The sequence below is a fragment of the Henckelia pumila genome, chromosome 3, assembly GCF_033568475.1.
Source record: "Henckelia pumila isolate YLH828 chromosome 3, ASM3356847v2, whole genome shotgun sequence".
NCBI lineage: Eukaryota > Viridiplantae > Streptophyta > Magnoliopsida > Lamiales > Gesneriaceae > Henckelia > Henckelia pumila.
Window position 1 is genome coordinate 99,671,981 of NC_133122.1, and position 14,561 is coordinate 99,686,541.

The window sequence follows — 14,561 nt, forward strand, 5'->3', positions numbered from 1 at the left end:
ATTAAATCATTTGGACAGATAAACCTAAACAATTAAAAATATTAATTAAATAGCTAGTAAAATAAAATTATTTGAATAAATAATAAAAATATTTATTAACACATAATTCACATAAAGAATTTAAATCAATTAAACTAAAAATAATAATAATCCTAATATTTATTAAATTAATTCATGCGATTTAGTATATTGGATTTTAGGCGTCACAGCATGATTTTTAGATATGATCTCAGTTTATCCAGAGCATTCATATTTCATGTTGTATGCATCATATAGACTTGTATATTCGATACATTACGTACTGGGCGTTAGCGCTCACATCCCTGCTTTTATCTCGGACATCCCATTCGGCAGACCAGGTTTGCAGGTGGATCAAGAGCGAGATCATTGGTTGGTCGGTGACCAAGGCTTGGTATCAAGGGTCTTCAGAGGTTTTTAGATTAATATTTTATTCGTTATTTATTGTCTTTCGATTGGCTTGTATTATTGGATTTATTTACCGATTGTATTCTATCGGTTCAGGATTTTGATTTGGTTCCACAGTTTAACTCTGATTATTTTGTTTAAGTTTCAATGCATGCTTAAGTTGTTGATTAGTAGGTGATCACGGTGCGGGTAACTACAGTACACCACAAGATAAGAAGACAAATCTGATCACAATACAACAAGCATGCGAGGGTTGATTTTGAGCAGATTGAGATGAAGCTTTGTGCTAAAGTATTCTGAAAATGCAAGCTTGTAAGTGGGAGAGACAGCGATTCAGAGATTGCTCAAGTATACTGATTCATATAAAATATTACGAGGACAAAAAAATATTTTATTGTTATATATATAATTTTTTGTAAAATTTAAATTTTTGTCCCAAGATATTTTAAATTATTTCTCATATTAGTTTTTCATGTTGTTCTAATTGACATGAATATTTGTCATATAATATACTTAAAAATTAAATATTCATTCACATGTACTTCTCATATCCTCCCCATCTTTTAATTTTTTTTGACATTTTTTGTTTCTTTTGTAATAAATTGGTCCACATAGTTTTTTCAAATATAGACCTTTTATTGGCAAAAAAATTAAAAAAAAAAAGAGTAATTTATTCTAAAAAAATAGAGCAATAAAGTCAAATCAGGTGCAAAAGATCATAAATATCTGCACTTTAGCGCGTGGAATTACAACATGGGCCGGAGGGGTGCTGTGTGCAAAATTTGTAAAAATTCAAGAACATATTAGCCTATTAAATTTTTATAGGAGGTTTTGTGACAATTAAAATTTTTCACAGGAGATCCGGATGCTATTAGCCCTATTTATATATAAGGAAATGTTATTGTAATTCTATTCACAAAGAAAATAAAAATAAAAATAAAAAATCACTGATGGATGATACGACGTCGTATGGGCATATATATTTGATTTGATTTGATTTGATTTGATTTGAGTTGAGATGAGTTGATTTGAATCTCAGCCCGCGTGCGTCTCTTCTTCTTCCGGTGCTGTCCGAACTCGAAAAGCTCCAACCAAAGCATGGCGTCGCCGATCTCCTACTCAGTTGAAGATAAAGACCTCGACGACGCCGCTTTATGGGCGGTGATCGACTCCGCCGCCGCAGCATCCCTCTCCTCCATCACCCCTAGATCCCGCACCAAACCCCTTACCCCCATTCCTTTCCCTATCCCCTCGCCCGACCACCACCGCAACAATCCCAATCACCACGACGGCGAGGTCGTGCAGAATCACCGCCCGCACAAAATTTCCAAATCAAGCCGCGTCCCAGAGTTGAGCAAATCGATTCCTGCTCCGCTAGTCATGGTAAAGCACGTGCACCGTCAGCCAATTACTCCTCCTGCGTCGTCCTTTGCTTCTCCGGAACCGAGAAACGTCTCGGTGACGAATTACAGTTCTGAAGCTTCGCCGGTGAGTTCAGGATTCAGTGAGGATAAGATTTTGAGACATAGCTTGGCTGGTCAGTTTCCCACCGTTTCGCTCTTTAAGGAGTACCAAAATGCTGCCATGGCGGTAAGTAGGATCAGTATTTTGCTTTAGTTACTTTCGTAACTGGATAGATAGAATTCGTAGGATCAGTATTTTGCTGAATTCTTCTATTTTGTTGGATTTATTAGCTTTTTAATGTCACCAGTACATCTGTATCCCCAACTTAACTGAGGAAAGAAATTGGATAGGATAAGGAAAACCTAACTCCAAATTTATCAAAATTGTTGCGGAATAAACTCACAGATAATGCTCAATGTATCAAACGAGTTATGATCAAGAACAACAAAGAAGTACACACATGCAAAGGACAACAAAGAAGTTCGGATCAATTGATCCTACATATCAAAGAAAAAACTATCTGATAGATCTAATTCCAGAAGTGTATATTCAAACAAGGGGAAAACAATAATGAGCAGATCTTATCAGTCCACTGTATCTTCGCAGCAGTTTTATACATTTTCTCATCTGCAAATCCTATCCTCTTGAAGCTTCTATAACCGCTAATCAGCTTCCCGATTCTTGAAATCTTGATACCATGCATCGAGTCCTTATCCTTCTGAGTGTACACCAATCTACAGTCGGTTGCCTTATATAACTTCCTCCTCAACAGAATAAGTGAACCAACTCTTTCAAAAATCTTTATGGGCATTAGAATGATCAAATTTAATTAACCAAAATAAAACAGATTCAAAAAAATCACTCTTAATATTCACTCTGTTATCCATTAACAATCAAACTAATGGTAATGTTTTCCTCAGTGTTTGCTGCCAAAATACAAGATTCAGACGCACTTGATTTGCTCCCATTTTGTTTGCTGACTCCTACTGGCAGTAGTACTTGGTACCAATGCCGAAATTTATGTTGTTTTTCAACTTATCACTCTTTTAACTCTTAGTTCACGTTCTTGGAAAATACATTTTATCGGAGATGGCTTAAATTATACCATATCTGGTAATGATCATTGTCAACCTGCGTTTAAGGAGACAAAAGTTGAGCCATGTTTCAGGCAATCTGTTACGCCTACCACTAGACAGTGTTACAAGGGGAAGGCAATGGTAAATAAACATTTTGTAACTCCAACGTATTGGTCCAAATTCAGGGGGTCATTTTAACTCTATAGAACACTCATAAACTTTATTTTCCATGCAATTGACTTCGTATATAAAGGTCTTGGATGTAATTTACCAATTGACAACACTAGCATGCCATACAAAGGCTGATGACAAGTGTTAAACATCTTATTACCAGGGAAAACATTGGTTTTCTGTTATTGAATTGCACGCTTTTTCTGTCTCGACGTTTTGTGGACAGATATTGGAGAAAAGTGACTACACAATGATATCTGGAAATCCTTATATTAAGAAATCCGGTAAATCTCATGTTAGTGCTGCATGTTTGCCACGAGTAGAGTTGGTTAGTGATTAAGAAATGCATGACTAATGAATATTTTTGTTTCAGGTTGGAGGAAGATTTCATTTTACTTCAATCTGTCCTATGAAATTAAAGACAAGACCATTGAATTTGACGAGAACCGTAACGTTCAGCGTGCTGAGTTTATTGTTCGTGCTTACATGCAGTATGTTCTTAGGTTTTATTGGGCTTATCACGTTATGTAAAGCTTATATCCACGAAATCTTATCCCACCATAGAATGTAAATATTTATTTCTCTTCTCAATTTTGTTTTCTCCTTTCGGCCTTTTCTCTTTGGCTAGGGGTGGTAGGTTTTCAGATGGTTGGGGTTCATGTGAACGGCGTGAGAAGAGGTTCATGAAGCCGAACCATGATATTCCTAGCACAGCGGAAACTAGAGCCAAAAATAAGGCATGTCAGGTGTGTACTTCTTTACCAAATGCAACCTCACCTTAAGTTAAATTTACTTTGATTCTTCAGAATGTTGGATGAGTAGTCACTATAATATATGGAGTCAAGTGGTTATATCTGGAAGTACTTCAATTGCATGTCAACCTTTACCATTACAAGGCAGGTTTAGTTGCTCAATTACTTTAATGTACTTACCTATCTTTCTTCCCCTTGCTGTTTTGTCCAAAAGTTTAGCAGAAGCTACTATGGACTTCAGATTTCACTGGTCTATGATTACATATAGCTAATCTGATACTAAGGGGCTGTCTTAGTTTGAATTTTCTTCATGTTCTGAAATTGTTCAAACATGGATTGTGTGCTGTTCAAGTGATGAGAATTCAAGATTGCCTCTTATTTAAGATGTCTTTATATCGCTATGGACCACATTGATAACGAAAGTTGAACACATTGGAAAAATAAGCCAAATATCATGCAATGGAGAGTTTTGTGGACATATTGTGACCATCAAAGCTTTTCCATTCTTGACATCAGAACAAATAATGAATACAACAAAGTGATGAGCATACCTTAGCATTAGGGCTTGGCCAGGTCCCTATCTGTCTTTACTCATCTCTATGCAGACTAACCAAAACTGTCTTTTTCTATATGCCAATTGAGCAATGTCACTACGAACTGATTAATTATATTATGTCTAGCTATATTCATTTGAGTTGGGTTTCTATCTGAAAAAAGTGATGACGACTAAATATTTGCAGGACTTGCTTGGCATTGGAGAATACAAACCTGGTGCAAGCTAAGCCATTAAACATGACTCAAAAACTGAAAAAAAAGGTATACATTTTGTAGCAGTTAAATATTATATCACTGTTTTAATCCTAGGGAGAGAGTCTGTACTGTGTTTCGAATCGATAAATTGATAGCTATCCATTCCTATGAATCTTGTTCCTCTAGCCACACTTTAGAATGATAGACTCATAAATTCAAGCATAGAAAACCAAGTCAATAGTTCAACTTTTTAAAAGGTTTGAACATTTACGTTGGCTAAACGATTCTGTATTTGTATCAGATGTATCAAGTATTCTTATATCACAAGTGAGAAAATATTTTCTATGGGCCATTTTTGGTTTGATCACTAAACACGATGCTTTGGGTTGACAGTGTGTGGAACATCACTACTGATTTAGTGGTGGATGACACCAACTTTTTGTTCTTTTTATTGATAATATAGTCATTTGAAGATCAAACGCACTCTAAAAAAAGTGTATAATAAAAATAATAAGAATAAAAATATAATTAATCCAAAATTAATTTATTTAATTACTTTGACATTGTTTAAATTAATTTACAACATGTTCTTTGATAATTTTATTTATTATTTTGCTAAGCAAAAAATTATTATTCACACGTTACACGCTCACTAACCAATATATATTGGCCAAATATTTCATTTTCTGTCCAACATATACTAGAGATGTTTTTGGTCATTTACCAATTTAAATATCAAAATTAGCTCGCTAAATATTTATCACTAATTAATGTTAATCTTTTTTAACTATATCGGAATATAAACATAGTGCTTTTATCTATTCTATTTTATAAAAGACGAGATCATTATAAAATACTACCTTGAGGAGTTGGTGTGTTATTAAGATATCAAAATATTTAATTCTTTAATTATACTCCCTATCCATTACCCACTAAGAAACTATTCATCAATTTACTGTTTTACATGGGAAAACATCTTCCTTTCTAATTTGAACAAAATTATCTTCTAGATTGAACACAGTTTTGTATTATATTTTTATTATTATTTGATCAAGTTTTAAAAAATAATAATGATATTGAAAATGTTGTGGTCATGTTGTCATTTGATTTATATGTGTTGTGAATTGTGATTATTATTTAACAAATGCAACATGTGTGCGTCTTCCACTACTTTCTTATTATAATTTTGGTCGGCTTGACGCTCGGGTTGATCGACTTTAAAAAAGATGGCCAATACTGAATTATTACAGGCCTATTGAATAGATATGTTATAAAATTAAAAATCAAATTATCAAACAAATTCAATTTTAATCATTTTGCTTAACCATATTTGTGGCATGGACCATCAACATCTTCCGCTAGAATGATTCTCTCGTGAGACCGTCTCACGAAGAGACGGATGAGCTCATTTGAAATACAAGCACCCGTAAGATTTAATCGGGTCTTGATACGGGTCTTGATAAACCACGGCGCAAAAATTGATTTCTCACCTCTACAATCGACCGCGATTTCTCGGGAAAAATCCTAGTTCTTCTCTGATTTTTTCTCTCAGTCCTTCTCATCCCAACTCGCCGCTGCTCAAAATTATTATATCTTGGATTTCTAGTCACCCAGTACTCATGGCTGGCTAAAGTACACGAGAGATTCCTACAACTCAACCAAATATAAGTTTTCGTTTTTTTTGCTCAAATTTTTGTTTATGAGCGCCTAAAATTTAATATGTATGATTATTGATGCTAAAAAATTGGCCTGTGAAATTTTGGCTGGAATCAATCAATATATGATTGTGTCTTTTAGGTTAGCATCAATATAGGTACCTGTTTTTTTTAATTTTCGAATTATCTGAGACATTGCTCACTATGTGTTTGATGTTTTGTTCTATTGATGCCATTCTATAGCTACTTATTATTTTATATAGTTTCTATGTTTGCTATGAAGATATCGGCCCACACATATGTGCAGTTTCTTTTGGTTGAATGATGACTAGTGAATTTGTTTCTTGCTTTAATCTATCGGGAAGCTAATTTACTGAAAATTTGAAAACTATATCCCTATTGGTTGAAGATTAATTATTGATTCTAGAGGGCCATTTTCTTTTGAGTTTCATGGGTGTGCATTGCTTCTGGTTGTTTCCTCGAGAGTTCTATGCAAACTTTGTAGCTGTTGATGCCTATCATTTAACATTTAATACGATTTCAAACCACATGTACATGTTTCCAGCTGTTGTAGATCCATCAAGTTTACAGCATTTTTGTGATAGAGCAGTTGACGGAATCACTGCCATCAAGTTTACAGAATTGTCGAGGAACAAAAACTAATGCTTGTTTCACAAACAGAACAGAACTGGCTTGTAATGGTGGGCAAGGGGCAGCATTTGAGGTACCATGAAATTTTTTGCTGGTAGTAAAATGAAGGTGCCCTGTTTTAATGACCCCTTGAATTCATATGATATACTTATTCCTTGAAACAAACCATAAGTATAAGATCAACTAAGGGCAAAAATTACAGAGTATGTTAAGCAGAACTTGCCAAGTCTCTAAAGTGGAGAAGTTGTACCTGAGAACCTGGTGAGTGGCATACCAATGTTGCTGCCTAAACCAGTTCTTGAATTTAATCAGAAGAAGTTCACGAGAATTTAACTAATGAAAACTAATCTATTAAAATAAAAGATTGCACCTAATCTATTAAAATAAAAAATTGCGCCTGGATTTCGAGATTGCTCATGTTCCTTTCATGCGTGGTAAATTTTTGAGCTTATTATTACTGTGTGAAGCCCTACTGATTTTCCAATGGCAATGTTCCGAATGATATCATCGAAGAATATCTGTAAATAAATATAGTGAGTTATCACGTGGTCCTCAATTGATTACATGCAAAACAACATTTCATGAGCTATATTTGGATATTAACTCTTTTGCATGGATCAAAATTTGTTTCTAGGCTCTGCCCAAGAAACAAAATTTGCCCTCAGTTTGTATCTCTCTATTGTGGTACATGAAGCCGAGGCCGAAGAACACTGACACATGGTTTTTGTCACTCTGTCGTGGTTCAAGTTGTATGTTTCATCACATTGATAAACAAAACTAGTGAGTTATCACGTGGTCCTCAATTGATTACATGCAAAACAACATTTCATGAGCTATATGTTAGTTAATTTCTTTCAAGAATGAAAATTGAATCCATCGAATTGTCCGCTTTATTGTCTTTGGTTGCGTAGAGGAGTTTGGGAGATCATGAAGCATAGGAAGAGTGCCATGCGATATCTCATAGTTAAGTTTGCCAAGAGAAGTGACGATCATAAGTGGATTCTTGAGCGCAAGGAGGTGACCAACTTTGATGCAAGGTGGCATTTAGCAATGGTGATGCTTCCTGATTTGAAGGATGAATATGAGGAGATGCCTGAGATGCTCATTGACCGAATGCATTTGTTGTCAAAATCATTCGCGAACATTGAAAAGGCTGATGCAAAATCTTTACGTGTTGGTTTATTCATGGAGTTTAAGAATGAGGAGGCAGGACCTGTGTACTGTGAGTGGGTTTTTTTTTTTTTTTTTTTTTTTTTTTTTTTTATGTCAAGCAATACTTGTGAGCAACTAATTTGAAATAAATAATATTAATTTTTTGTGAAAAGTATTAATTTTTATGTTAAAAATATTAGTTTTTATATCAAAAGTATTACTTTGTAATATATGCTTATTTGACATTAAAAAAAATATTTTTATTTTAGTAAATGGTATAAAATAATAGTTTTTATGTCAAATGTATTATTTTTTATACTAAAAGTATTAGTTGTTATGTAAAAATTATTAATTTGTAATATATGATTATTTGACATTTAAGTTTTTGGTAAACGAAATAAAATATTATTTTTTTGTGAAATGAACTAGTGTTTATGTTATAAATATTAGTGTTTATGTCAAAAGTATTATTTCTAACGTATATTTATTTAACATAAAAAAATATTAATTTTTTAATCAAATGTATTAGTATTTATGTTGAAAGTATTTTTTTTTTCAGTCTGAGATATTAATTTTAATGTATGCTTGTTTGACATCAAATAATACTTTTTATGTCAAATTACAGACGTTAGAAGTAATATTTTTAACATAAAAATAATACTTTTGACTAAATAAGCAATAATTTTATCAGAAAAACTAATACGTTTTATGTCAAATTTGCATATGTTTGAACTAATATTTTTTTTACATAAAAACTAATATTTTTATTATAAAAAATTAATACTTTTCACAGCAAAAGTAATACTTTATATATTAAATTAGCACACATTATAAAGTAATATTTTTTACATAAAACTAATATTTTTGACAAAAAAATTAATACTTTTTATGTTAAAATATCACATGTACATGACTTTATGGATAGTATATGCCTTGATTAATCTATACTTGTACATATATATTCACAACATAATATATATATATATATATATATATATGGACACACATACACACACATTGATAATTTTTTGCTCACATCAATTTAATGTAAGATTTTTTTTAGCTGAGGGAGAATATTGTAACTGAAGATAGCGTCTATTTTAATAAATAAAGGTGTTTTTTTAAATTTATATTTGACCGAAGCTATTTGTCTCAATTTATATACTTTTTAGACATAATTTTATTATTGAAAAGTTAAATAATTAAATTTTCATAACCAAATATGAAAAATCTCAATAGTTAATGAAATCGCGCTAGTGATCAAATTACTTTTGTCTCATAACTTTTAATTATGATATTGAGATATTTTTAATTTTCCAAAGGTTTAGATGCAGAGAAAATGCAAATGATCTTGCAAAGATTTTGATGTATTTCATGAACTTGTGACAAAAAATTAATCATTTTAATCAAATAAACATTATTAAAAATTAATATTTTTGCATTTTTTTGAGAATTAATATTTTTGATTTAAAAAATAATAATTTCATTCAAATAAACACAAGTTACAAATTAATACTTATAAACTAAAAATTAATACTTTTATAGTAAAAACTAATAATTTTGACATTAAAACTAATACTTTTCAATCAAATAAGCATATATTATCAAAATAATATTTTTGACAATATTTATTTTTTGACATAAAACATAATACTTTTGTCGTTGAAACTAATACTTTTGACCTAACAAATAATACTTTTTAATCAAATAAACATATATTACAAATTAATATTTTTAGCCTTCCGCTTTCTTGATTTCCAGAATCATGTGTTTTTTCAAATCCAAATCCAAATATTCAAACACCAGATACAAGCGTTTTCCACTCTGCACCACATCCTGCATCCTACAACCAAATAGTGTATTAATGTGTATTGGTGCATGGCACGGATAAAAAAACATACAAGGAACAGTCATTTCAATCAAGACATCCTCCCAACAAATATTAATCTGACTTGAAAGTTGTCTTCTGCGTTGAATTAGATGCAATCCCGATGTCAGTTGGAAATGGCACATGCATGTAAATTGAACAGCCTGCCCTCACATTCATTTTACTAACATACATCTGATGCTAGATTAGTAAGCAGCTGAGTTGACTACTATAATCACTACGTACCTCACAATATTCCCATGTTGTATCTCTTTCAAGAAAGAACTCTCTCTGATAGCTGTGCTAGGCACAACCCATCTTCCTGCTCCAAACTGAATTTTCTTCAGAGCTATTATTTCATTTGTTGTGCGATCACGAGCCTTATACACCACTCAATAAGTACCCTCACCAATTTCCTCAACCTTTTCATACTGCAGCCAATTTTCAGGAGTATCACAATCCATTATGAGCAATAACTAATGAGAACATACACAAAAGCTAGATAAAAATTTACCTGGTCCATCTATTTGAAAGTGATTGAATTCGCCGATCAATTGTAGAAACGATTTTGTAAGAGGAATAGGGAAAGGGAAAAAAAAGCAACAAGAGGGCGTTATGGAAAAGTAACATAAATACAACTTCCAGGTATTTTACTAAACAGGATCTGTAAACAACCACACATTGGGCATATGTCCCAGTGCAGGGGCTTATTGCTAGCTTTAGTTTCCGAGGTTCAGCACATAAATGGCCCTTTGGAAGGTCTAAAAGATCACAAAAGACAATTGTGCAGTGACTTTTACAACAAATATTTCTTCAGCTTCCGGAGGTTCATCGCATAAATGGCAACTTTGAAGGTCTAAAACATCGTACAAAACAACAGCCTGCTTGCTTTATTAACACTTATAGCTTCAGCTTTCGAAGCCAATTTATTCAATAAAAGGGACAACTACCTGTAAACATAAAGATTAGCAAGCAAATGATTTCCTCAATAATTTTTAAAGGAACATGAACTCTAACAAAGGCCAAGAATCAAAAGAAGCTCTGCCAAATATCGATCGAGATATTTCAGATAAATTTTAGAATTAGTACATTTCACTTATCAACACACCATTGCATTCCAAAATCCCTAGTACGTGCACTGTACTTTAAATCAGTTTGAAAAATGTTACTTCTGCACAAAAACAATGTCCTACGAGCACTTGTTTTCTTCTTTTGTGTTTGCCATTCATGGCCAAAAATCTCAGAAGCTGGACACACTTTGGCAAGACCCAAAAATCAAAATCAAGTGCTTGAAGATTTAATTATATCTAATGCAATCGCACATGATCAGCAATCAGGGTTCAAAAAGAATGAACAAGCCCTAATAATTGGGGGAAAAATTGAGATTAGTGTAACAGAACTAACCTTCGAAACATACTCCAATTCAACAAATTAAAAAGCAATCCCCAAAAAACCAAAAAGAACCGAAACATGCGAACAAGCATCACAGAAAGTCTTAAAATCAAGATCGTGATTGAATCTGTACCCATTTTTGCGATCTTGACACAGGGCTCGAAGCCGTGAGCCTAAGTGGCGGTAGTCGTGGTGGCTAACGGTGGTGGCGGAAGTCACGATGGCTGACGGTGGTGGTGACATTCTTGGTGGCCAGCGATGGTGGCGGCTTGTGCGGAGAGCTGAAGAGAACGGAGATGCTGAATATGCCAGTAAGCAGGCCGAGAGTTTGGGGGAATTAGTTTGGGCTCTGGCGGGTCGGATTGATCCGGTTAAAAGATTCGTCTCATGAAATTAGATCCGTGAGACGGTCTCATACAAGTATTTGCCTTGAATTTATACTTGAAAAGTAAATAAAATTTATACCTTTTTTTTTCAAAATCATTTATACCTTTGCATTTAGCGGAAGGGCAAATACTTGTATGAGACCGTCTCACGGATCTAATTTCATGAGACGAATCTTTTAACCGGATCAATCCGACCCGCCAGAGCCCAAAATAATTCCCCCAAACTCTCGGCCTGCTTACTGGCATATTCAGCATCTCCGTTCTCTTCAGCTCTCCGCACAAGCCGCCACCATCGCTGGCCACCAAGAATGTCACCACCACCGTCAGCCATCGTGACTTCCGCCACCACCGTTAGCCACCACGACTACCGCCACTTAGGCTCACGGCTTCGAGCCCTGTGTCAAGATCGCAAAAATGGGTACAGATTCAATCACGATCTTGATTTTAAGACTTTCTGTGATGCTTGTTCGCATGTTTCGGTTCTTTTTGGTTTTTTGGGGATTGCTTTTTAATTTGTTGAATTGGAGTATGTTTCGAAGGTTAGTTCTGTTACACTAATCTCAATTTTTCCCCCAATTATTAGGGCTTGTTCATTCTTTTTGAACCCTGATTGCTGATCATGTGCGATTGCATTAGATATAATTAAATCTTCAAGCACTTGATTTTGATTTTTGGGTCTTGCCAAAGTGTGTCCAGCTTCTGAGATTTTTGGCCATGAATGGCAAACACAAAAGAAGAAAACAAGTGCTCGTAGGACATTGTTTTTGTGCAGAAGTAACATTTTTCAAACTGATTTAAAGTACAGTGCACGTACTAGGGATTTTGGAATGCAATGGTGTGTTGATAAGTGAAATGTACTAATTCTAAAATTTATCTGAAATATCTCGATCGAAATTTGGCAGAGCTTCTTTTGATTCTTGGCCTTTGTTAGAGTTCATGTTCCTTTAAAAATTATTGAGGAAATCATTTGCTTGCTAATCTTTATGTTTACAGGTAGTTGTCCCTTTTATTGAATAAATTGGCTTCGAAAGCTGAAGCTATAAGTGTTAATAAAGCAAGCAGGCTGTTGTTTTGTACGATGTTTTAGACCTTCAAAGTTGCCATTTATGCGATGAACCTCCGGAAGCTGAAGAAATATTTGTTGTAAAAGTCACTGCACAATTGTCTTTTGTGATCTTTTAGACCTTCCAAAGGGCCATTTATGTGCTGAACCTCGGAAACTAAAGCTAGCAATAAGCCCCTGCGCTGGGACATTTGCCCAATGTGTGGTTGTTTACAGATCCTGTTTAGTAAAATACCTGGAAGTTGTATTTATGTTACTTTTCCATAACGCCCTCTTGTTGCTTTTTTTTCCCTTTCCCTATTCCTCTTACAAAATCGTTTCTACAATTGATCGGCGAATTCAATCACTTTCAAATAGATGGACCAGGTAAATTTTTATCTAGCTTTTGTGTATGTTCTCATTAGTTATTGCTCATAATGGATTGTGATACTCCTGAAAATTGGCTGCAGTATGAAAAGGTTGAGGAAATTGGTGAGGGTACTTATTGAGTGGTGTATAAGGCTCGTGATCGCACAACAAATGAAATAATAGCTCTGAAGAAAATTCAGTTTGGAGCAGGAAGATGGGTTGTGCCTAGCACAGCTATCAGAGAGAGTTCTTTCTTGAAAGAGATACAACATGGGAATATTGTGAGGTACGTAGTGATTATAGTAGTCAACTCAGCTGCTTACTAATCTAGCATCAGATGTATGTTAGTAAAATGAATGTGAGGGCAGGCTGTTCAATTTACATGCATGTGCCATTTCCAACTGACATCGGGATTGCATCTAATTCAACGCAGAAGACAACTTTCAAGTCAGATTAATATTTGTTGGGAGGATGTCTTGATTGAAATGACTGTTCCTTGTATGTTTTTTTATCCGTGCCATGCACCAATACACATTAATACACTATTTGGTTGTAGGATGCAGGATGTGGTGCAGAGTGGAAAACGCTTGTATCTGGTGTTTGAATATTTGGATTTGGATTTGAAAAAACACATGATTCTGGAAATCAAGAAAGCGGAAGGCTAAAAATATTAATTTGTAATATATGTTTATTTGATTAAAAAGTATTATTTGTTAGGTCAAAAGTATTAGTTTCAACGACAAAAGTATTATGTTTTATGTCAAAAAATAAATATTGTCAAAAATATTATTTTGATAATATATGCTTATTTGATTGAAAAGTATTAGTTTTAATGTCAAAATTATTAGTTTTTACTATAAAAGTATTAATTTTTAGTTTATAAGTATTAATTTGTAACTTGTGTTTATTTGAATGAAATTATTATTTTTTAAATCAAAAATATTAATTCTCAAAAAAATGCAAAAATATTAATTTTTAATAATGTTTATTTGATTAAAATGATTAATTTTTTGTCACAAGTTCATGAAATACATCAAAATCTTTGCAAGATCATTTGCATTTTCTCTGCATCTAAACCTTGGAAAATTAAAAATATCTCAATATCATAATTAAAAGTTATGAGACAAAAGTAATTTGATCACTAGCGCGATTTCATTAACTATTGAGATTTTTCATATTTGGTTATGAAAATTTAATTATTTAACTTTTCAATAATAAAATTATGTCTAAAAAGTATATAAATTGAGACAAATAGCTTCGGTCAAATATAAATTTAAAAAAACACCTTTATTTATTAAAATAGACGCTATCTTCAGTTACAATATTCTCCCTCAGCTAAAAAAAATCTTACATTAAATTGATGTGAGCAAAAAATTATCAATGTGTGTGTATGTGTGTCCATATATATATATATATATATATATATTATGTTGTGAATATATATGTACAAGTATAGATTAATCAAGGC

At 33.2% G+C, this 14,561-nt stretch overlaps 1 protein-coding gene and 2 long non-coding RNA genes across 7 annotated transcripts; 2 read left to right on the top strand and 1 right to left on the bottom strand.

Moving 5' to 3' along the window:
* Nucleotides 1–1,454: 1,454 nt before the first annotated feature.
* On the top strand, nt 1,455–7,925 carry LOC140891912 (uncharacterized). Of its 5 annotated transcripts, XR_012152661.1 has the most exons (8): nt 1,455–2,016; nt 3,241–3,361; nt 3,451–3,568; nt 3,706–3,823; nt 4,570–4,645; nt 6,800–6,958; nt 7,520–7,665; nt 7,797–7,925. XR_012152661.1 is itself a non-coding variant. In XM_073300603.1 (6 exons), the coding sequence occupies exons 1-5, from the start codon at nt 1,525–1,527 to the stop codon at nt 4,609–4,611; spliced, it is 891 nt and encodes a 296-aa protein (XP_073156704.1). In that variant the 5' UTR covers nt 1,455–1,524; the 3' UTR covers nt 4,612–4,645; nt 7,797–7,815. The 5 variants fall into 5 exon arrangements, 3 of the variants coding, with proteins under 3 accessions (XP_073156704.1, XP_073156702.1, XP_073156705.1); XR_012152662.1 differs by lacking the exon at nt 7,520–7,665 and having other exon boundaries at nt 7,797–7,905; XM_073300603.1 differs by lacking the exons at nt 6,800–6,958; nt 7,520–7,665 and having other exon boundaries at nt 7,797–7,815.
* A 1,795-nt stretch (nt 7,926–9,720) lies between these two features.
* On the bottom strand, nt 9,721–11,621 carry LOC140893085 (uncharacterized). Its single transcript, XR_012153012.1, has 4 exons — nt 11,430–11,621; nt 10,419–10,854; nt 10,151–10,335; nt 9,721–9,880 (listed from the first exon to the last, which is right to left on the bottom strand). It is a non-coding gene; the product is annotated as an uncharacterized lncRNA (long non-coding RNA).
* Nucleotides 11,622–11,914: 293 nt separating this feature from the next.
* Nucleotides 11,915–13,809, top strand: LOC140892920 (uncharacterized). Its single transcript, XR_012152942.1, has 4 exons — nt 11,915–12,100; nt 12,676–13,111; nt 13,195–13,379; nt 13,650–13,809. It is a non-coding gene; the product is annotated as an uncharacterized lncRNA (long non-coding RNA).
* Nucleotides 13,810–14,561: the final 752 nt, after the last annotated feature.